The sequence below is a fragment of the Chelonia mydas genome, chromosome 13 (genome assembly GCF_015237465.2).
Source record: "Chelonia mydas isolate rCheMyd1 chromosome 13, rCheMyd1.pri.v2, whole genome shotgun sequence".
In the NCBI taxonomy this organism is placed as follows: domain Eukaryota; kingdom Metazoa; phylum Chordata; order Testudines; family Cheloniidae; genus Chelonia; species Chelonia mydas.
In genome coordinates, this window is record NC_051253.2 from 8,079,597 (window position 1) to 8,103,918 (window position 24,322).

General features: G+C 46.0%; 1 protein-coding gene and 1 long non-coding RNA gene across 3 annotated transcripts in view; one reads left to right on the plus strand and one right to left on the minus strand.

Moving 5' to 3' along the window:
• Nucleotides 1-6,072: 6,072 nt before the first annotated feature.
• Nucleotides 6,073-13,806, minus strand: LOC122462654. The gene is made up of 3 exons (XR_006285348.1): nt 13,687-13,806; nt 8,298-8,399; nt 6,073-6,328 (listed from the first exon to the last, which is right to left on the minus strand). It is a non-coding gene; the product is annotated as an uncharacterized LOC122462654 (long non-coding RNA).
• A 154-nt stretch (nt 13,807-13,960) lies between these two features.
• Nucleotides 13,961-24,322, plus strand: part of CABLES2 (Cdk5 and Abl enzyme substrate 2) — a 43,896-nt gene continuing 33,534 nt past the window's right edge. The window contains exon 1 of one of the 2 annotated variants that reach the window (XM_037915547.2): nt 13,961-14,427. In XM_037915547.2, the coding sequence (XP_037771475.1) occupies nt 13,991-14,427 (437 nt within the window). In that variant the 5' untranslated portion in view covers nt 13,961-13,990. The remainder of the gene's footprint in view (nt 14,428-24,322) is intronic. The other variant, XM_037915548.2, reaches the window with a different exon arrangement.

The window sequence follows — 24,322 nt, forward strand, 5'->3', positions numbered from 1 at the left end:
AGGACAGCAGCACTGAGCAGGAGTTTGTGCCACACTCAGGTCTTTGACTGGCTTCCTTTTGAGACACTACAGGAGCAATTAGCAGAGTTAGTTGCTTTACTTTGAACAGCAGTTCTCGGGGTGGGGAAATTGAGTTGCTTCACTCTGGACCGTGCCCCTTCTGTCTTTGAAGACTGCATTGGCTTGAAGGTGTGGAAGCATCCCAAGAAGTAGCCTCAGAGCCTGAGAAGTGACAGAGGTTGTTCCCCTGCTCTCGCAGTTCGCAGGTCCTGCCCTATAGGGTGTTGGCCCTTGGGTCCTAATGCTGTATAAAGCCCATGTGTCCCTTATGTGTTTAAAGAAAATGGAGGTGGGGGGAATCTGATTTGGGATTGTCTGTATGGTTTAATGAAAGACACCTGTACGTTATCCTATGGAAAACTAGCTTAAGCAGCAACAATGGGGCTCTTGTTTCAGAGGGAGAGCGGAGCTGCCTGGATCAAGGGCAGAGGCGATGCTCAGTCTCTGGGCTGGGAGGGTTTAGTTCATATCACTCTGTGCCATACCCTGAGCTCTCAGCATGGATCTGGGGCTCATAGGGCTGCCTGCCTTCTCCATAGCAGCAAGGTATATCAGCTAATAAAGCGGTAGTGAGATAAATGGCAGCCAAAGCTGACAAGGAAGAACAAAGGCCCTGAGATAGACAATAATACCGACGGCACTGGGGGAGGAGAAACAGCAAAACATCCCGGGTGGATGGGGTGTGCCCAAGCTCTAGCACTGCGGCCCCAGGACCACCACCCCTGCACCTGGGGGGAATGCCCCGTCACATCCGCCCCGCTGGAGCTCAGGGCCTTGGCAAGGGTCCTGGGTGTTCTCTGGGTGGTGGAAAAACGCAGTCACTGCAGGCGGCCCACGTGACCAGATCAAACAAGTATGTGTAGGAGAAGGAAATAAGCCCCTGTAGCATTGCCAACAGTCCCTTATTATCTGGAACGCCCCTATTTTTTCATCTCTGTACAACAAGATCAGGAGTTGCTGATTAGTGATGCAAAAATCAGCAAGAAATACCCCTGTCAAACGTAGGTGAGTACTGCTTATTATTATTACTGTTGTTGTTAATAACAGTAATAATAATGATGATGATGATAATATTGGGAGAAGGAGTGGGAGGGGGGTGCTAAGAAAACAGCCCCTTATTTTTGAAATAGGTTAGCAGCCCTAGAGGAGGCTTGTCTTTTAGTCTGGCACTGCCACCTGGTGGGGAAAACATGCTAGCACCTAGTTTCATTAATTCTGAATGGTAGAAGTCTATACTCAAAAGTTAGGTCAACTCCGCTACGTTGCTCAGTGGTGTGAAAAATCCACACCTCTGAGTGATGTAATTAAGCCAGCCTAACCCCCCGTGTAGACAGTGCAAGGTCGACAGAAGAATTCTTCCATCAACCTAGCTACTGCCTCTTAGGGGAGAGGTGGTTTAACTACAGAGACAGGAGATCCCCTCCAGTTGCTGCAGTGAGTGGCTACACTGAAGCACTAGAATGACACAGCTGCAGCGTTTCTAGTGAAGACATAGCCGTAGATTGAATCACGAGTACATTTAAGCCTAAATTTTCTAAAACAGAAGCCTGAAACTAGGCTCCTAAATCAATGGCCTGATTCTCAAAAGAGCTGAATATCCAACATCTCCTACTAAAGTCAAGAGGCTCTATGGGTACACAGCATTTTGAAAATCAAACCACTTATTTAGGACCCTAATTATGGATTTAGGCACCTAATGGCAATCCTTTTTTCTTTTCTTTTTTTTTAAATTGCAGCCTTATTGAAAGGGTTAATAGCTAGGTGCCTATAGTGCACAAATCTGTCCATAAACAGGATAACTCATCATTCCAATTTTACGTCGAGCACAAATCATGAACCAGCCTAACATCTAAGACATCGTTATTGTCAAGCATCTGGAGAACCATCAAAGGTTTAAGTGGTGCACAGACTTTGCTCTGGCCCTCTGACCAGGGGTGAATTTCTTTTCTATGGGTGTGAAATCCTGGTTCCACTGATGTCCATGGAAAAACTCCCATTGACTTAAATGAGGCCAGAATTTCACCATATGGCCTTGTCTGCATTAAGAAAAGAGGTATGTTTTTGCCCTACCTGAACTGTGGTAATTAATACATGGTAGAATCTAGGGCCCTCCCTTAGGGTTTACCTCGACCCGCTGTCAGGTGTTAAAACTGCTACAGCCTTGTCCACACTAGGATATTAGCACGTAGTAGTTACCATGTGCTTAAACCCCCACCTTTTTTCATAGTGTGGAGGCTCTCTCTGTGTGTGTTTGCTGGAAGAAGACTATCATTGAGTTAAGGAAATGGGAGCAGATGTCATGCAGACGTTAATTTAATGTTCTCAGATAACCCTGGCTAATCCTGGGATAGCATGGTAAGAACCAGGGTAGATTATTTGCAAATCTTCCTCTTAAAGTGTCATATGCCTGAAGTTATATCATGTAAAAAAAACCAAACACATGTCCTAAATGGAGGCTGGGAAGAGTCACAGGACACAAAGCTAAGTCCCATATGTCCTTTGTGACAAAGTGCCTCTGATGGAAATTTGGAATATATAGCTCAGTTAACCAGGTGTTTGCAAATCAAAGGGAACTTTGGAGCAGTCCAGTGCTTAGTGTGCGGAAAGGCAAGTGTGGCCTGATAGGTAGCGCACCGGGCTGTGAATCAGGAGATGTGATGGCTATGCCTGGTTCCATTATGTGATTTGGGGGAGTCACCTCTCTATGAGTCACCAATGAAATGGAGCTAATGGCACTTACGTATCTTTGTGCTTTGAGGTCAATGGATGCAAAGTGCTAAGTATTGTTATAGGAGCACACTGTTAATGAAGGGCCTAATCCTGTGAGGGGCTGAAGTCAATGGAGCCATGCTGATTCACGACAGCTCAGGAGCTGGCCTCTTCATTGGGTAGCTACCAGAGTAAGACATCTGGATCAGGTCTCTGCACAGGGGAATCTCCAAGTGGCATAGCCACGTCTGCCTCACCTGCTCCTGGCAATCCGGCATGGAGAAGTGGGAGGGAGAAGAGGGAACATAGCAGGCAGAGACTATGGTTATCCCAGATTGTAGGATGGTCCCTAGGAACTGCTATAGTTGGAGTGATTTAGAGCAGCTAAACTGGCCCCCAGCCAGCCCCAGGACTGGCCAAGCAGAAAGGTGACTGAGAACTACCTCTTCTAACTCCCCATCCTTGGTTCTGCATCAAGCGCAGCTCAGTTCAATCCAAGGATCGGGCCCTACTCTTTGAGGCTGTTATAGGAAAGACACTGAGCTCTATTTCACTAACAAAATGAAGTCCTGGCACCACAGGAGCGCAGTCGCTTTTAAAACCTTTGCTGAGAAGTAGGCAGGAGCTGCTGACATTTCTGTCAGTGCAAATTATGCAGCGTGTGGATTAGTGAAGCGCAGATTAGCAAATTCCCACCTTACGGAAGTATCAACAAGAAGCCCAGATGCCATGTAATCTTTCAATTAGGGATCTCAGCCCAGTTCCTTGCTGGTGCTTTTCCACCGCGCATTCAGCCACAGCTCAGCACAGTTGGCAGCCTGTGCGTAGCAGAGGCCCAGAACTGAAATCACCGGGCTTTGGCTTAAAGGGTTGTCAAGCAGAATTACCACTGAGGAACTTGCACCCTGCTCACCTGTGCTACGGTATATTCTACCTACAGCTAGCTCATCGCAGAAACTCTTGAGAGGGTTTTCTGACTGGTCGCCCTGCGAAGCCAAAGAAGTGCCTTTGTTCGCAGCAGATCTCAATCCTTTCAATAGCTCTGCTCCGAGACCAGGAACTGAATCGCTGCTTGTCAGCTACAGCACCCCACTAGCAGTGGGCATTGTGGAAATCAATGTGCTTAGCTCCTCTGTTCAAAAGTGCTTCAGACATTCAGGTCATTAAACAGCAATAGATCCAAATAAGAGAGTAGCTTCCTCTGTCATCGGCACTGAGTGTGCTGTCGATTTCTCATTACCAGATGAAATTATAAGGACCCTGCCTGGGGAGGGGGCTGATGGGCAGAGGGGTAGAGGATGCAGAGGCAGGAGAGACAGTAGATGAAGGAGAAGATTCTCACCCAGATACTAGTTGAGGGCCAAGCCTACACACTCTCACAGCACATTTTCTCAAGGATCTAGCTAGCATCCCACGCTCTTCAAAGCCGAGGATGGGGGTAGTGTCAGGCAGTTGATGTCTGAGGGATGCATCCAAAGGAGAGATGGGATGAAGGCACAGAATTCAGAAGCAGGTCCAGAGTACAGGCACCCTATTGTTTGGGGTTGCGCCGATGCAAGGTTTGGGTTCGGGCTCCTCTCTGATTCAAGGAGAGCAAGCAGGATTGTGGAAGGGTCGCAGCGGTGCTTGTCTCCCATGTATGAGGATTTGTATCTTCTCTATACGCCCAGCATGATGAGAACAGAAACTAGGCCCAGTTTGGGGCCCAAGCCTGCTCTCAGCTGCACCCCCATCGCACTATGTGGGGTTTCCAGTGCTGCTCTGGAGTTTGTCATCTTTATTTTCTGCACGTCTGGTTGTTGGTAGCAAAGAATCACCCTTCACCACAAACTGTACCTATAAACAAAAGTTTGCCTTCCCCCTAACCAGGAACATCGCCATAGGCGCAGGCCTGGTCTCACAGCCCTCACTCATGGGAGTGGTGCCAGTCACGCTGATCTGAGGCAGGGGTGTGGGATCAGGCCCTGGTGTTGTGAAGGGAGTGCATCCTGAGCACCAGTGCTTCCAGGGCTCTGTCGAAGGGGAGCCCTGCTGCATGCCTGGGCAAGGGAGTATAAGCGGACCCTTTCCCCCTGCATGGGCTATCAGTGCTTCTGGATGCTGGAGCCTGTGTGGTAGGGATGTGAGAAGAGGGCTGCAAATCCCCTTCCTGCACAGTGAGTGGGTCGGGACAGCACTGGGGAGAGCCTTGATGTAGCAGTGGGAAGCTGGCAGTTCGAGGCTGAGACTCAGAGTCCAATTCCGGTTCCGGCCTAGCACCTGTGGCGGTGAAGCTCTGTGCTGCCCCTTACTTGGGCAGGATTGTGGGGCTGTAATAAGCCCCAAAGGAGGGGTGTGGCTGTATTAGGCATGGCGCAAGCTGACCTCTTTCGAAAGAGCCATTAGGGAAAAAATGTACTTATGCATTGCTGCAAAGAAAGCCCACCAAACAGGGCCAGATTAACTCTCCTATGGGCCTGGGGCTATTAGATTTTGTAGTGCCCCTGTATGCAAGTCTTTTTTCCTAATTTAAAACAAAATTATCACAATTGTGGCATCGAGGCTATTAATGCTATACTAAACTTGCCTTTTTATTAACATAAAGTGGTTTTGTGGTAACATTTCAGTCTTAAAACATATAGAATATAGTTAAGTTAATTCAAAATAGCCCACTTCTTACCTTAGAACAGCTGTTATATGAGTTTCTTTCTGGGAGGGAGTTTGAGTGCAGGAGGGGGCTCCAGGCAGGGGCAGAGTGTTGGGGGGCAGGAGAGGGGTGCGGGCTCTGGGAGGGAGTTTGGATGCAGGAGGGGATTCTGACTTGGAACAAGGGGTTGGGGTGCAGGAGGGGGTGCGAGGTGCAGGCTCCAGCCTGGAGACGCTTACCACAGGCAGCTCCCGGCCGGCAGCACAGCAGGGCTCAGGCAGGCTGCCTGCCTTCCTGCCATATCCCCATGCTTCTCCCGGAAGCAGCTCTGCACGCTCCTGGAGGGAGGGGGATAGTGTGTCTCCGTGCGCTGCCCGCACCCACAAGTGCTGCCCCTGCCGGCCAATGGGAGCTGTGGGGATGGTGCTGGGGGCGGGGGCAGCACGCGGAGCCTCCTCCCTCCGCCAGGGGCCGCAGAGATGTACCAGCAGCCGGCCACTTCCGGGAGCAGCATAGGGCCACGGCATGCAGGCAGCCTGCCTGAGCCCGGTTGCGCAGGGGCTTCCCTTAGCCCGGGGCCCTGGGCTGCAGCCCCTAAAGCCCCTGATTTAATCCAGCCCTGCCACCAAACTGGATGGAGGCACGCTGAGAGCCAAAAAATTTAATGAAAGATGGAATTCATTTCTTAATATAAAGTAACTGCCCTGATACATGCCTACACTTCCTTGGCAAGGGAAGCGTGTAAAAGTCCTGCCAATGATAACAAACTCCTAATTTTTTTTCCACTGACAGCAGAACGTTGTCACATAACGAACCTTTGTTTTACTGTATTCTTCTTTTACTGTCTTTTCTGTTGGCTTTTTGTCCAGAGTCTGACTTGTTTCAACAGGATTTTTCAGCTGATGTCCTGGTACCTCCATCCTTTTGGGAAGCCTGGCAGGGACACAGTATTTCAGAAAGCCCCAGTAACCCAAAACCGTAAAACCAAAAGATAGATGTGCAAGGTTTGAGCAAACTGCTTCTCTAAGCACATTCCTCAAGTAAAATAAACCTTTATATGCTGCAATCCATCTAACTGCATAAAACTAGCTACAATCCTCAGAGATACATGTTCCTGCTCTGCATTAGCTTTGAAAACATGAATAATTGTTGAAATCCATTAATTTTTGTAATTATGCCCCTCAGCCTCTCATTAACTTACTGGTAATTCTTGACAGCCAAACTATGCATATTGATTTGGCAGCATTAGTGATGCTGTAGACCTGATATTGGAAATGTTCTCCTATAAGAAGGCAATGTGAGACTACACCAGGAACTGGTGATGACAAAATGTCATCACGATGACATTTTCCGCATAGGGACCCAATCCTGCTCATCTTGACTGAAGTTAATGAGACTATTTGAATGCGTAAAGAGAAAAAGATTTAGTCCTATGGGGCCAATCCAATTCCTGTTGGAGTCTATGGCAGTCTTTTGTTAACTTGAATGGGAGTTGTTTTACGACGTGCACATATCTACAAGACCAAATAGTCTGCACGTTAAATAAAACCATTTTTTCAGCTAAATTTATATTGAAGACAGGAAGGTCCTTTTTTTAAAAAAAACAAAAAACATCCATTGAAATTGCACCTGCAGTTTTTTGTTTGTAAGCTTGGCCTATGCATATCAGGTATTGTGGCAGAGTATGTGTCGGTCGCTGGGAAGCTCTTGTTTTGCATAGCTATTTGGAACCAGACTGAGAATAAGCAGAGCTCTATCTTGCAGGTACTTTTAGCTCTGAGTGATCAAGGAATACCGCACCTTATAGGGTGCAAATCTAAATTTTAGCATGCACAGAATGAGCAGGAAAAAAATCTGCACCCACAGTTTTCTGGGCCAGGTTCAGGGGTCTTTGAAAATTCTCCCCTAAAGATCCTACATACTGACAATGGAGCAGTGAAGTAATGCAGAAGCTGTCCCGCTGAAGGACGAGGACTTCTAGCAGGTTGACAGCTCTTGTTTATTTAGCTTGGCTAAATTATAGCTCTGACACCATCAATAAGGAAATTCTAATATAATGGTTGGAATCATGAACTGGTTTTCTGAAAGGAACTCGTTCACGTCTTAACCAGTTGGTTTCTACTAGATAAGGATCTGGATCTGAAATTCCATAAACTGTAAGAGTGTTTAGATCTGTGCTTAGGGTCTCGTTTTATTCCATTATAAATAGCAAGGACTGTCTCCCTTATTTCCTGCTGTGAAAATCCAGATTCCAATAACAGACTGTTGCAATTTTTTGCTTGTTGATCCTCACGCACTCATATATATTGGATCATACTTACAGTGTGCAACTCTGCTGTCAGCTTGCATGTCCTGGAAACACATATCAAACACCCTTATTCTATTACTGCCTATCAGCTTCTTGTCCAACTTGGCAGTAAAGGGACATTTTCAGGTTGTCTCTAGACCCAAAATGTAGGTGTTGTAAAATGCAAAGATTTTACAAATCTTGACAATTGATAGACATTTCTATCTTAAAACAACAACAAAATTAAACCCTACACAAAGGTTTCTCTGGAGTATATTTGTAATTCAAACATTCCAGTGCTACATTCAAGTGTGGAAACCAGGAAGTTAAGCTGACTAGAAGCAGAGTGAAACTAGCTCAAATGTTTTCCTTATTGTGTGAGCTGAATGAAATGCAGAAAGTAAAGAAGCGTAAACAGTGAAAGGCAAATTAGATTCTTAATCTTTTTTTCAATATTCTAAAATGTCATTAGTTACGTGGCTACAGCATGTTGGGGATGTTTTGTTTAACCTCTTTAAAGATAAAATCCTTAAAAACATTAAACTTGAAGAAATTACTGCACACTCAAGGAAATTTTCAGTAACACAGGATTTTCACAAATATCCATTCCCTTACCCTTTTCTTTTAACACATGCCTTTTTTCATCATGCTGATCACCGATTCCTCCATAAAGAAGAACTTTCTCATTTAAATTGGGTCTGATTCAGTCAGTAATGCCTGCAAATAATAAGAATGCAGCCTCATTCACTGGTTCACTGCAGGTGCAATTCATCCTGTGCAGAGGGCTGGCATGCAATCTATGCAATGTTTAAATGCCACTTAAGTGTTAAGGATTTCAGTGGGATGTGAGTGATACCTAGGCCTTGTGCAGGAGCTCTGCTCAGGGTGAATTTCACCCTGTGCACGCAAAGTATGTACTTACACATACAAACAAGTACCTGCATAAAAAGTCAAATTTGCAGTATCCAATTGCTGGTTCTACGTGTGCAGCTGCACATTTGGATGGGATGGTTTGCATGTGTGGGCACATATAGTATATTATTAGCAAAAATTTGGGGGCAAGATTTTCAGCAGTGACTAGTGATTTTGAATGCCTTGCTTTTGGGGTGCCCAATTGCAAAGGGGTTTGTACTTGAGAGGGCAGGTGCTCAGCACTTTTGGAAAATCAGCCCCCTTGAAGGTGTTTATTGAGTACCCAGATGTCAAGACACCCAGCCTCACTAGTCACTCTTGACAATCTCATCTTGGGTGTCTAGTTTTCAAAAATGTAGCCAGGTCCAAGTTTTCAAAAGGGCTCCTCCCCATCTTTAACTCTGTGGCTGCAGTCTGTGTGCACAAATCGAGTGTCCCACCCCCCCCCCCCTCCCCGAAAACACAATTCATGAGTGCACGCAGATCAAGCAGTTGTCTGCCTCCCTGAGCTGCATGGCACAAAGGCTGCTTCCAGGCACAAGGCCTGTATTTTTCAGACACAGACGCATTGTGTATACTAATCTACATGTGCAAATATAGAGGCTGGTTTTGAAATTTTGGTTCATGAATTCAAAACGTTGATCATATTATGAGGCTTTTTAGCTAACCCAAGAAGTGTAATGCGCAACTGTAATGAGCCATGAGAACAACTCACCCCTCACCAGACTTCCCAGTGCCCAGCTTTTGAGTGGAGAAGCAAACCTTCACCCTGCTCCTTAGCCAACACCCCCAGCATCTCCAGCTCTCCTAGCAGATCAACTAGCATTTTTAGTCTTCAGCTCCTGCCTGTCACTGGGATTTCTCAGCTGCTGGGTGAGCAGAAGACAGATCTGCCAGGCAGACTCCTTCCAGCCCTGCAAGAGGTTCTCTGTCTCCTGCCATTTCTTGCTCCCTGTCCATGTCACCCCACAGAGCTGTGGGGAGAAGATATGGGGATTGGAAGCAGAGAATCCCTGTGCTGCCAGAAGGGCAGCTCCATTTTCCCACACAGTGATGCACCTGGGAGGGAAGATGAGGCAGCCCCTGCTGTGAAGAGGAGGCTGGCACTGAGTGAGGATGGGAACAGCAGCCTGTCAAGATGCTGAAGGTGAACAAGGAGAATTGGTGGACTGAAAGGGGCTGGATCAGTGATCTGCTGGAGAGGAGGAAAGATGGGGCAGGGCTGGAAGTGAGATATATTATGATGTAATCGATGGATTGTGGGGGGATAATTGATGGTAGCATGGGTTTGGGTAGATCTGGGAAGGCGATTAGTTAGTGAGTTACTCTGATGTGGTCCTTGACCTGGGGGGTCATCATATCAGGCTTCTTGAGGCAACCTACACTGGTCTTCCCCACGCACCCCTGGGCACTCTGTTTTCTTCTCTCCCTCAGTGCCTTTCTGACTTCCCCATCCCTGCCCTGATTGTGTCCTGCTCTTTACCAAGCGGGCCAATGTCTATGCTGAACACTGAATATCTATTCTGAATGCTGATTTTTTTGCTACTTATTCAGAAGACAAATTTCACAAGATCGCCCCAAGAAAGTTACTGGTCTGTTAGTAACAATCCATATTGCAGTTCCTGTGCCATGCGGTTAAGTAAAGGTTTTGATTCATTCAGTCACAAATCCTCACGTAAGTGCTACATACATTTTGCATGAAGTGAGCACATAACCCTCCCTGGTGGAGAGTTATATGATTAAATCAATCAGCTCAGCCTTTTTTAAACACTTTCTGTTGCAGTGAAAGCTTGAATCATTTTCCAAGGCATACCGCAATTGGCACTGTGGTCCACTCCGTAACATTTTCCCCTGAGGCTGGCCTGTCATTATGCTTCTAACTGGAAACTAGCAGTGACCGAAAAGCATAAAAAAATACCTGCATTGATGAATGCATTTCAGTTAGGGTTCTGGGGGAAATGTCCGTTCTGCTCCGGTAGGTGTCAAGAGGGAACACAACTCCCAAGTGAAAGTGACTGTAGTCAGACAAGATCACAGGAACATCACTTCAGGTCATGTGATTAATGCACCAGTGAAAGCTGAAAGCTGCCAATCAGTCATGGCTGGCTCAAAGGTTTTGGATATAAGAGTAAGTGCCAGGGAGATGGATTAGTGGGCAAAGTGCAAAAGAGGCACTTTAAGATGCATTTTAAAAATGGCATTTTACATCTATGCTCTTGTAAATATAAATCAGCCAGCCCTGGTGTTCATCATAGAGACTCTGTGGCACTTAAGAGTCAAATGTGCCTGAAGTCAGAACTGGAGCATACTGCTCAGCAACATAGTCTGTTGGGCTTTTTGCCATAACACTATCTTGTACTTAAGTAATATTGTACTGATAGGTTAAATTGAAACTGGGGTGTCCCTTCCGAAGTCCACTGAAACTGGGATGTCCCTTCCCCTTTCCAAGTCCACTGTGACTTTGTTTGGGGGATGGAAGTAGGGAGGCCAAGGAAGGGAAGACTGACATGGGGTGGATCCAGTTATCCTCATTTGTGTAAATGCCTTCACTGCTGATAGAATGCCCCTGTGTTCTAGTAACAACCTGAATGAAACATGAGGGCATACATGCTACATTCATCCACACTGAAGGAGCACACTTGTTGGATGGATCAGGAAAGCTCTCTGGCATTAAAGCATTAACAGCATTGGCATTCAAACTCTTTAATTGGGCTTTGAAGATAGCAACCCATAAAGGTAACTGTGAAGTTCATTTCTCTCTGTGCTATTGTTTCAGTCTTTCGGTTGACTCCGTGGGACTGGTTACATTGTACAGCTGTTTTTGCCAACAGAAGACAAGAAAAATTATTTCCATTTTAATTCACATCTTAGGCTCTGGAGTACGGCAGAGAAAGGCTAGCTGAGTCTCCGTGCCCATTCATCCCTTGGCTTCATTGATGAGATTGACAACAAGGGAGCTTGAAATTATTTTTAACCCAAATTATGTTTTTGGTATCTTTCCTGATAAAGTGATGCTGCCAAATGATTTAGGCCAAAACCTGACCTACACTGACTGTCATAAATAATAGGGAGTTTTCTCTTGATTCTCTGATTTTTTTTTATAACACCGTATTAGTGATTTTTTTTGCAATGGCTTTTTTTAAAAAATAGATGTTTTGTGCCTTGTGTTTCCTTTGTTATTATTAAATGCTATTAATTTTATAACACAAATGTTTTATTTAGGACAGTATGCAAAAAATAGAGTTTATGAAAGATCTACGATAATAATATTTAGTGTTTATATAGTGGTTTATGGGCCATATAAAAAAAATCTGCCTTTAATCTTGTGCCCAGAGTTTAGCATCTACAAATCATGTAGTTAGACATCGATTTGATTGCAGGTGCACAGTTGCAGGCATGGTATTAAAAGTTGGTGTGAAGCCTCTTTAAAAATGTGGCCCTGTTTGGTATTATTGGAAAATGAAATTCAACATTCCAAGGCCGTGATCCGGTGAATACTTATGTACCTGCTTAATTTTAAGCATCTGAGTAATTCCACTGACCTTAATGGAACAACTGGCATGCTGCATTTGTGGTACTAGGGCCTAAGTCTTCACCCTTTTAAGTCTCCCAGTGAGTCTTCTCAACATGTAACCCACACTCCACTGCGTTACTCTTCGCTGCCCCCCAAGCGGCTGGAACACATAGAGGTTTATGAGTCTGCTACAGCTTTCATGCAAGCAGAGGTGAGTCTTTCAGCTAAAGCAGTAACACTGCGTGCTTTTAGATCCAGTGGTCCTAGGTTCAACTGCCGGACAAGTCCCCAAAATGTTATCCTTCTGTCAGGTGATATAGCAGTAAGAAGGGCCATGTTCAGTGCTGTCTAGGGGCTCTGATTAAAACAAAAAGTGAGACCCTGCCTGAAACCTTACCCACTCCCAGGTTAAAGGAACTAACAACCTAACACACAAACACACCCCAGTCCACCTTTACAGGTGTTTCTACCCCACTTACAAGCACTCAGGAATCCTTAGGAATGTGGACCCCAAATGTTGTTTATTTGGGGAAACACAAGAACCACATAGTTACAGATACACAGATTCCCAGGCCAGAAGGGACCATTGTGACTATCTAGTCTGACCTCCTGTAAAACACCGGCAATATAACTCCCCCAAAATAATTCCTAGACATCTTGTAAAAACAAAAACAGCCAACCTTGATTTTAAAATGTCCAGTGATGGAGAAAACATGTCAAACAAAATAACCAAACCCCCTTGAACGCAACTGGAGGCTGTAAAACCCTCTGAGCAGAGGCTGCATTTGTTTCTGTCACCTGCCCTCAGTGCTGAAAGTGTTCTGGAAAAAGTGTGTGTATAGTGTGGGGGGAGGTGGGCTATAATAGACTGGGAGCAGCAGCTTTGGTGAAACTGAGTTTAAAGTTCACTCCTTCGCAAACCAGCTTGATTTTTTTTATTTAATTTTATTTATTTTAAACCAGGTCTCTGACCCCCTTGAAATCCCTCCCTCCCCAATTTAAGCACCACCTACAGTTCTGAGCACATCAAGCGATCTAGCTAATAAATAAATAAATAACATACGAAAAATACTGCTACTTTCAAAGCACAGCAGGCATGTTAATGCATTAGCCCTTCAACTCCCTGCTTGGGGGGGCAGATTAGAATCACGGTTCCATGCGGGAGAAGCTCAGATACAGGGAGGGTAGGAGACTTGCAAAAGGACCCACAGCCAGCCCTAGTTACAACAGGTCATAGAATATCAGGGTTGGAAGGGACCTCAGGAGGTCATCTTGTCCAACCCCCTGCTCAAAGCAGGACCAATCCCCGATTTTAGCCCCTGATCCCTAAATGGCCCCCTCAAGGATTGAGCTCACAACCCTGGGACTGAGCAGGCCAGTGCTCAAACCACTGAGCTATCCCTGCCCCCATCCGCACGACACATCGCTCTGGTAATGGAGATGGTGCCCTTTGTGTGTCTGGCCCCAGGGGGCAGGTGCTTTCTGTGCTCCCCCCCAGCGGTGTGTCTCCTTGTACCTCCATCCCTAGGGGGTGGGACCCCTTGGACCCCCGGGGAGGTGTCTCTTTGTCTCCCATACTTGGGGAGTGTTTCCTTGTGCCCCCACCCCGGGGGGTCTGGTCGCCGTGTGCTCCCGCCCCTAGGGCCGCTGTCCCTTGTGACTCCCCTCGGCTCCCCCTTTATGCGCTCTGCGCTATCGGCGGCTTTAGGACCCAGTAGAGCCCGCAGGGCCAGTGGGGCGGGATCGACAATGGGAACCGGGGGACAGGCTGAGCCAATGAGCGCACGCCGCGGCCCGTTCCTCATTTGCATACCGGCGCGAAGCGGCCAATGGGGGCGGCGGCTGGCTGAGGCGGCCGCGCAGCCAGCGGCGGAGGAAGAGGATGGCGGCGGCCGCGGCGTGCGGGTCCCCCGCCAGCCGCCAGTCCCGGGAGCAGCCCCCGCCGCGGAAGCGGGGCGACTCCCGGCGCAGGCAGGCCGCCCTCTACTTCCTCAACAACATCTCCCTCGACGGGCGGCCCCCCGGCCTGGCCCCGCACAAGCCGCCGCCGCCCCCCTCGGCCCCGGCGGGGGAGGAGGCGGCGGCGGAGCCGGCCGGAGCCCTCACCCGGCTCCTTCCCGCCCCGCTGCCTCCCAGCGGGGCCAAGGGCGAGGCGGAGCCGGCCGGGCTGCCCCCGTTCCTGCCCCAGCTGCTCCTGGGCGGCCAGCTCGGGCCCCCGCCCCCCACGCCGCCCGCTGGCCCCCCGGGGCTGCTCAGCCCCACGCAGCTGGTCCCAGGAGGCGGCGGCGGCGGATTCACGCTGGAGGTGCAGCGGCAAAGGTGAGCGCCCGGCGGGGGGGGGGTCCCGGACTCCTGGGTCCCTCCCCCAGTGTGGGGGGTGGCCGTGTCCCCGCCGCGCTCGCCTGCCCTGGACGGAGGGTCGGAGCAGGCGGGACACCCCCCCCCCCCCGCCCCCCGGGTCTCTGGGCTGAGACCGCGCAGGGGACACCTCATCCCCCCGAAGGAGAATGTGGGGTGAGCCCCTAGCACCACCCCTCAGCCCGGCGCTCACCCCTGGCCAAGGCACGGGCCTGGGAGAGTCCCGTCCCGAAGGGGGGCTTAGCTGAGACCCTGTTCCCCGGACCCTCCCCACCCCGCGAACTAATCTCCAGCCTCAGAGCAAGCAGGAGGCATGTCAGTGCTATGGAAATCACGGGGTGAGAGGGGGCTGAGAGCCAGCCTGGGAAAGTTGGGAGCACCTCCCGGGGGTGGGGGGGAGAGATGGGGGAAGGGGGTGCGCCAGAGGTCTGGCGCCTTCCTGTGCCGGTACCCGAACAGCTCCTAGATCGTATCCCTCTGTCTTTTGTTGAGGTTCGTTAGGAGAAAGCAATTAGCTGAGTGGCTTGTCTTCATAAAAGCGATAGGAAGTGTGTTGGGGGGTTTGGTTCGGTTCAAGACTACTGATCCCTTTGTCCTCATGCTTACTGGTATGGGAGTGGGAGCCTGTTTCCCCCTCTCTCTCTCTTCCTCCATCAGAGCCAGCCAGTGAACTTTGGGGGGTTCCTCATCAGCCTGAGATCTAGCAGGTCCTTTTGACATCTGTCTTCTTTAAGGCTGGGCACAAACCAGCTGGTCTGTGTTTCTGTACTCTTAACTGACTTGATATGTTGATACTAGCAGGCATGCTCCTTGCAGAAAAGCTTTTTTCTTCCTTTGAGCCTTACAAAAGTCTGTAAGTGGCTAATGCTTAGTTATTTGATAGCACAGTGATGCAGATGCAATGAGTGGTAAGGCTCTTAAAAGCATTTTTGCGAGGTAAGGGGTTGTTTTGCAACATATTTCAATCAGAAAATAAGCTGTTAGAGTTTGAAGTAATGCAAATCCTGTATTATGTTTTTAGTGATCATAGGTTTTCAACTGTTCAGAAACATGTTTTTTTCCCCCTCAGATCATGCTGATACAATTAATTAAGCACAACTTTGTGCCAGTGAATGTGTCCTAGATAGAGCTATAATTTGCTCCCTTTAATCTCAGTTCTTTGTACCTTGTTTTAATTGTCTGCTTCTTGTTTACACTATTATTTAATGAGCAATATTAATCAATGGCTGGTATGCTATAGGCGCCCTTGGGTGAACTTCAGAGATGGGTACATTGTGTTTCAGTGAAGAAATATGACTGGACTGTGTTTAGGAGAACTCTTACTGTTCTGAAATTTGGATTATCTAATTATTGATGATCTAATTAATGATTATTCTAGTCATCTTGCTCACACAAATAGCCATACAGTGTTAACTGTCCCACTTAGTCTACGGAGTGGCGGAAACAATAGTACAAAGAGATATGAGCCCCTGAGTCATGGTCAGTGGTTTTGCTAACTTCAGAAGTTGATTGCAGTGCTTAAATAGGAATGTTGTTACTCAAGCTGTAATGCCAGACAGCTTCTCTGTTGCATCTGACCAATGTACTTGTTCAGTGCAGCTGAAAGTAATGGATATGTCCTATGATCCATAGGACAGTGTTACCAGGACACATGAAGGCTCCAGCATCAATGAAGATGGCTACACAAGTCCTTTTATGATGAGTGACCCATGTCAGTTGTCCTGTCCTGTCCTTTCTTTACTCCTCCACTCCCACTTTCCTATCTCCTCTGCCCCCAATAAAGTAGTGACAGGTCCTATCTCAGTTCCCTTAGGAAGAGGGAGAGAAGGCCCAGCTGTCATGTTTGGCTTTTTACACACTGCAGATTACTGTACAAAATATTGTTATTGCATAAGATCTAAAGAAACAGTGTTGCTCCGCAACATCTTCCTGCACAACACACCTGTATACCATGTGTTGTCCACAAAGTCTTTATACGCAGGACCAGGCTGCCCTCTCCATGTTAGCTCTCTAGAAACAACAGTGTTGATCAACAGTATTTTTCTTGCAGGTGCACATTAATAACAAGCAGTTCTTCATTTTTCAAGGAAGATACAAGTAACAGGAGATGTTCTGGTTGTGCACTTCCTTTTGACTTTTAAAATCATAGTTAAATCTCTTGAGGGAAATTTCCACCTGGCTCTCTGCTTGTATAAGCACTAACGTGCCCCTGCACTTTGTAGGTATAGACACCTATGTACCTGTAGGTGTCTTGCATGCTGCAGACACAGGAGCAAAATTGTGTGCATGAAGTTTTGCATATGTACGCCAATGGAGGCTGAAGAAATACAACTGGATATGTAAATTAACTGTTCGGTGACTCCTCCCCTTCATGTGCCAAGTTAATTATAAGGAACTAACACAATGTGTATTACGCAAACAGCCATTTGACCTTATAGTATGTAAACATTCCTTTCCTTATCACATCTCCCTCCTCTTGTCTGAGGTCATTTCTCCCTATTCAGTATCTAATTCAGATGGTAATCTTCTTAGGTCAGTGACTGGTCACATTGTTTGTCTGTACGGCACCATGCACATCTACGGTGCTGTACTAAATAACTAGGTTCAGCCTTGGGTCTTGAGAAGTAGTCCGTGTGTCTGCAAAGAATGAAAATTTCTGCTGTATATTTTCAGTGGAACAGGTTTCTATTATCCACATAGAATGGGGTTTTTTATTCCATCATATGCACCAGCCACTGTATCCTCTGTATAATATGGAACAGAAAATATTTCACAATAGTTGCATGTTTTTTCTAGCATCCCAATCTTCTGCAAAACAATGGGGAAAACAATTGTGGTCATTTTAGTGGGACTCTGGAATTTAAATAGTAGATACTCTGTGTAATACATTACATAATCAGTTTTTGCTATATGGTGGTGCTCACTCAAATGGATTAAACTATTTATGTCATGTAAATAAGCTCCAAATCGATGTATTCATAACACATCCAATGCCCCTGTAATATTGTGACACAGCTGTTGATTCCATGGCACTGTCACCCATATAATTACAGAGAACATTCTAAATGTATTTGTACAGTGTTGCTAACTAGAATGTGGCTTCACTCAAGAACTTGTTAATGTTTGGATGCTATTGGGAAGAGCCAAGGTAAGAACATAAGAATGGCCATACTGGGTCAGATCAAAGGTCCATCTAGCCCAGTATCCTGTCTTCCAACAGTGGCCAATGCCAGGTGCTTCAGAGGGAATTAACAGAATAGGTAATCCTCAAGTGATCCATCCCCTGTTGCGCATTCCCAGCTTCTGGCAAACAGAAGATAGCTGACATGTCTGATCAGTATAGACTGGGGCAAATCATGATTAAACTCTGCTAGATGAAGGGTTTAATGAATGTTGGCTAACATTATGCTGAACACAGTTTGCTCAGGTCCTAGTTGACTGGTCAGCGATATGATGCTCAGTTACTCACAGTTGCTGTACAGTTGTCTAGTAAGGACAAGCCGGTAGGATGGAAAGTTCCAACGCATACCCCTTATTAATATTTAGCCTGACAGAATACGCTAATAGAATTTTCTTTCTTGAGCTGCTTTATAGATCTCAATACCCAATTTTAAAATGCTGCTGTCTATACATGGTACATTTAAAAGAAAGATTGAAGGTTGAAAGCCTTTGTCTTTTGTGCATGTGGTCTGGTAGGATATCTAAAATTACAAACACGCTTTTTCACCACCTTCCTTTTTCTGTTGGTCATCCCTCCTCCCTCTCTATTTCTCCGTCTTACTCTGTTCTTTTGTTCTTTCAAAGAATAAGGCTAACGAGAGGGTGGAGGGAGGAGGTGAATAGAGCAGCATTGCCAGATCTTATTGAATTTCTGCAGCTGGGCCTCAAATTGACAGTTTGCCGTGGAAGCAGATAACTGAGGGCTCTGAAAATAGCCAAGTTATGAAAGTGTGAAGAATGGGAGCAAAAACTATACATGACATTGTTTATTATGCACTTGTGAGGTTTTGGTATGGCACCAGTGCAGGGAATAACAGTGAAATATATCTGCTGTGCATTTAGTTTAGCCTGCAAACAAATATCTGGCCAGATTAAAGTCTCAGCAGTCACAATTCCATTTCACATTCTGCATGCAGTCACTTTCTTTCCCAAATTAAGCTGTCTTTGTCTTAGCAATTGGGGGAACCGTTCAAAATGTTGATGTGCGGTGTGTGATTGCTGATAAATGAGAAATGTCTTAAATTGATTTAGATCATCTTTATAGGTGGATGATATCAATATATGATTTATAGTTAAGGCTGACAGGTTTTTCTAAATAGCTGCTATTAATTGTGTGTCATATTGATAGTCACCATAAAATTAATTCAGTATGTAAAAGGGCAGAAATATCCCACCAAGCATCTATATCTGTGACTGTTGATGTCGTGCTTTGCAGCACCATCATTCGTATTGAAGAAACGTTTTATCTTTAAGCCATTTCTGCAAACGTACATGTTTGATCCGTATGGATAGGGCAACATTTTGTTAAAATATCTTTTGAAAAATGTTTCAAATGAGGTCATTACTGAGACCCAAGCAGATATTAAAATCCTAACATAGACTGCTTTCTATGCCATTTAGTTTTAATTTTGTAAGACTTCAAATGTATTTTGATAGTGCACTGAGCACACACAGTACTTTACAAGAAGCAGAAGATTTAATAACTTTATTAAGATGTTAAAATTTAAAAAATGGTACAGAGTTTAAGCGTAGAAGTTTCTGGTTATCAGGGAATAAGGTACAGATCATTAAGGGGTGCAAAGTTTTTGGTTTAGGATCGGGTGGCGTAAGGAATACATAATCTGCAATATCCCCGATTGGGGGTAAAAGGTTAATGGGTCAAAGTACAGACATTGAGATATGGGGGTATGTTGTTCATATAATGGCTATGTTCAGGTGTGGAGTATAGTGAGTGGATATGATGATGAGGATGGTTTTACCCTCATTTGGTGCGATTTAATGTTCAATGAGTTTATGGTTCCAAACAAAGAGCAAAGTCCCCAGCTTTTGCAGAGCTTGCAATCTGCCAGCACAAGTACAGTAGTGGTATGTGCGTTGTATAGCTGAAATGAATAAATTCACAATTTACACTTTGGTTGTCTAAATGTTAGCTAGGCATTAGCCCAGTCCCCGTTTAGCAAGTACCATTTTCATGCACATAACTTGTGCTTGCCTTCTTTGCAGCAGCAAACAAATTGCGGGTATAAAGATTAATGTTTGCATGGCTAGCGTCCGTTGTGCCCACCAATCATCCTAATATTCATGTTCACAATTCACCAAACAAAACAACAAAAACCCACTGTGTAACATATGTCTATAAAAGAGAAGCTAGCCTGCAGAAAAAAATATGCCTTGATGTGCTCTGCACTCTGGCCAGAGTGTCCTTCGGCAAAATTTCCATTGTGACTGACCTATGAGATCATTTGACATCTTCTAAAGGGGACCAACAGCTTTTAAAAATATATTTTAAGATCCCAATCACGGGAAATCTATGTGTAGAATTAATTATACTTGCAATTGTTCTTATCTGCATGCAGTTGCTGTAATTTTTCAAAGCAATTAATTGCTTGTGAAAATGTCATTGACAAGTGCATTAGAATCAAGTATATGCTAGAAAAGACACAGCCGTGCCTTTTATATCATTTTTACCCCACATGCAAGTTACAGGCAGGGCATCACCCCTGTTCTGGAGAAACCACTGCTAGAAGTGAAACCAATACAAGTGAAATCCTTGCCCTTTTCTGAGACAGTAAAAAATGAACCCTGCCAATTGATATGTACTCATGAGCAATATTAATCTAAACACTTTATAACTTACAACAAAAAATGGGGGTGTTTTCATCCCAATTTCTCAGCAAAAATATCCTAGCAGATTCTGTAGCAAGGTCTCATGTGACCAGGACTTCATTATTTTCACGGTAGTCTGCTATAAATATACTTGTTGAAATACCATAAATTATAATTGTCCAATATATATGTAGTAATGCAGTATTCGTGGGGAGGTTAACAGCTTACTTGAGAACTTACAGCATTCAGTGATTTTCAGTGTTCTGCCCCCATCCCTACTCAGCAAACTAGTGAGGTTTTTACTGCATTGTGTTTTAAAATGTATCCTCTAGCTTTGAAATCTGTTTGGGATCTCAGTTTATTTTTTAAAATAAAATCTATTCAATTCACCTTTAAAAGAATATCTTTCCCCAAGAAACCTGAGGTGGTGAACTAGTGTCTTCCTGGTACGCAACAGTTGTACCGTTTCTGAGAACTCTGTGTGTGCGTGTGTGTGTGTGTGATGAGTCAATGTTTAGACTGTCAGATGCTTTTTACCAAAACAAGTTTTAGAGCAGGAGTCTCTCTTCTCAATAACTGCAGATAAGTGGACTGTTCAAACTTACAACTGCTAAGCTGATTGAACTGATGGCCATTCCACCTTGTCTATATTTGAATTGCATGCCCCAGTGCTGCTGTATACTGTTGACATAGGATATGGGAAGTTATTGTGGGTGATCATAAAACCAGTCCATGTGAAGTGTTAGCTTAATAACACTGGGATGTGTATTTCCATTTGTTGCCAGCTATTCACTAATAGGGGGATGAGGCAGGTAGTGCAGGTTATTTACCACCAGTTCAGAGAGCTCCTTCAAATTACAAATATGAATTGGCTCTCTGACCTCTTTTGCAATAAGAGCATCAGCTAGCCAGTGTCTTTTCTGTAGCTCTATAAACTTCCCCTGAATAAATGGTTTTATTGTTTGGTTAGCTGGAATAAAACTTCAGCATCTACCCTGTATATCTTTCCCAAATAGTTAAAGCTGTGAAACTGTCAAGCTAAGCATGCCTGGAGATGCCTGTGATCCTTCATAGAAATATTTTGGCTCTGTGGTTTATTCAGAGTTTAAAAATGCTTTGTCCTCAGTCACATAAGCAAACATAATGAAATTTAGATTGTGTAACAAACGTGGAGTATTTCTGATAAAGCAGGTAACTACGTACTGATTGCCCTGAGCTAAAAACATTCTGGCATTCTTCAAATGTAGAGCTCTTAAACTCCTACATAGCTAATCTTTGGCTTCTAGCTATTGAGTTTATGGTCTATTGTAAACTGCTATTACAGTTTTACCCTCAGAAAGCAGATGTTAAATTGAAGGTCTTTAATTGTTATCTTGTAAACAAAGTAATTATAGTAGAGGGACACTCATCCCCCAAATCTGTGCCCTTAAAAAATTATAGGGTGCGCTCAGAAGTGGATTAAGATTTATTATGGCCCTAGGCACAAAAAAAACACTCTGGGGGACTCAGGGGGGCCAGAACCGGAGGGGTTAGGGGAGCCATGCCTCCCCACACTTTTTAAAAGGTAGGGGGTCATCCCCCCCACTCTTTAACATGGGCGTAGTAGCATCGGGCAGAGCAGCATCGACATGGGCGTAGTTTGTGTGGGGGGGGGGAGCGAGGGGTGTTGCCCCCACAAACTGCAAGCCTTGGGCTAGAGGTGACAGGAGAAGCAGTGCCACGCATGGTTGTTGCCTCGGGCACAAAGCCCAGGTGGTAGCGCGGGTAGTCTTGAAGCTGGGTGCAAGCGCTGAGTGAGCCTGGGGAGAGTGCAGTAGCCACTGAGGCTGGGCCAGGAGCACTAGGAGCTGCACTGGAGGAGCCCTCCCTGCCCGGCTCCTCGCAGCCAGTGAACCTCCCAGCTGGGGCAGGGCCTCCTCTACCCGCAGAGCGTGTCTGCAGGCCCGAAGGGCAGGGCAAGAAGCCGGACTGGATCCCTCGCCCTTCAGTCCCAGCAGCAGCGGCATGCCCCGGGGAGTGGGGACACAGGCTGGGGGCTGCTCTCGGGCACCCTGCCCCCCATCTAGGGCAGGCAGAGGATCTGGGGCTCTACACAGTGGGCTGGGCTCCCTCAGGCACCACTACCTGACTCCGGTTTCCAGCCTGGTCAGAGGCAGGGCCGCAGTTCCGGCACCGGTGCGCCCCCTTTCTTCCTCCCCCCCCCCCCTTTACCCAGGGTCCAGTGCTCCTGTGGGGGCTCCCAAATTGGCCAGGGCCCATGCGTTAGTGAGCCACTGGGGGCGCTGGTAACAATCCCTATATTTAGGTTGCCTAACTCTTTTCATTATAAAAGATTCTGGTAATCTTTTCCTGAGAAGTTTTAACACAGTCGTTGTTTTCAGCAGGCCTTCAAAATCCAGCAAGGGTTAGAGAAGTGCTTTTTATTTGTCCTGTTAAATTCCGTTCAAGTTGAGAGGTAAATTTGTGTTTTAAAACAACACTTGTGTGGTGTGTGTTCCTCTAGAAAGCTTTAACAACAAGCCAAGGTGATAACTGAGCTTAACATTCTGAGGCCTGGCTCGCACTGCTGCCAAAGCAGTAGCGCACATTTCATTGGGAGCTGCTGGCACGGTAGTGGGGGAAGAGTTGGGCTGGATGCACCCCTCCTCAGACCCAGCACATGATCACAGCAGCCCATTTCCACCTCTGAGAAAGCAACATTCTCCAGCTGCTAGTGGACATGGATAGTCCTGTGGCTTAAGTGGTAGAAGTCTCTGGACTTGTCTTCACTATTATGGGGGTAAGTCAACCTAAGTTACTCTACTCTAGCTACGTGAATAAGGTAGTTGGAGTTGATGTAGCTTAGGTCGACTTAGCACAGTGAAGACACCAGGGTGCATCGACGGGAGACGCTCTCCAGTCGATTTCCCCTATTCCTCTTGGAGAGCTGGAGTACCAGGGTCGACCAGAGAGAGAGCTCTGCTGTCGATTTACTGGGTCTTCACTAGACACGATAAATTGAGCCCTTCTGCAGCAGTGTCCATCTCCCCGTAGTGAAGATCAACCCTCAGCTGCAGGATTCAGAGTTCAAATGCTGCTTATGCTGCATGATGGGAAGATTGTTACAATTGTATATAACCTTGTTTTTAATCATTTTCCTTCATTTTAAAAAAAAACAAACCCTAGGAAATTGCATTCAGAACAAGCTAAAAGAATATTTAGGTTGAAAAGAAGGTCAAGTATTTGAAAGTTGGGGAAATGTCAGAAGTACAGTTGCCATGCAACCATAATCCTAAATAACATCCTTTTAACATAGTTTTTTAATGTGACACATACGTCAAGCACTATTCTCAGCGTGTCCCACGCTGAGGCCATAAATTGTTTTTTGTTTTGTTTAAGTTTTATTTCTAAATGTAATCTGTATTTTGAGTGACCCCAATAATGTGACAATATGTGTCCTATGCTTTGTGTATGGACAGACCTACATAGATGCCAGTGTGGGGTGCAGTGGGGTTTGGAGAGAAGGTTCTAACATTATTGTCTTTCATCCAGTGCTGTTCAGAGGAATCAGTGCAATCTAAATAGCTTTGTAAATCCCATTTTTGCAATTGCACCGGTGCAAGAACAGTTTTTGCAAGAGCACCAATGCCCAGTGTTAGCCTGAGGAAATACTGGCTCCCAGCAATCTTTCTAGGTGCTAGCAGGTAAAAGGTGGCATCTGGACTTGAGTTTGAAAAGAACCAGGGTTGGTGGTGAGGCTAGAACCTTGTGTTTGTGTGGGTCTAGAGCAGCATTTCTCAAACTGGGGTCCGTGGAGCCCTTGAGGTCCCCGAGGGGACTCCAGGGGGTCTGCAAGCCCCGCTGATCAACTCCTCCCCCTTCCTGTATCTCCTGGAGGCTACTGAAGCCAAACTGGGAGATTTTAGGCACTAAAAGTCTGGCAGTGCAGTGGGGCTAAGGCAGGCTCCCTGTCTGCCCTGGCTTCGTGCTGCTCTCGGAAGTGGCTGGCATGTCTCTGTGGCCCCTAGGGGTGGGCCAGAGCATTTCCATG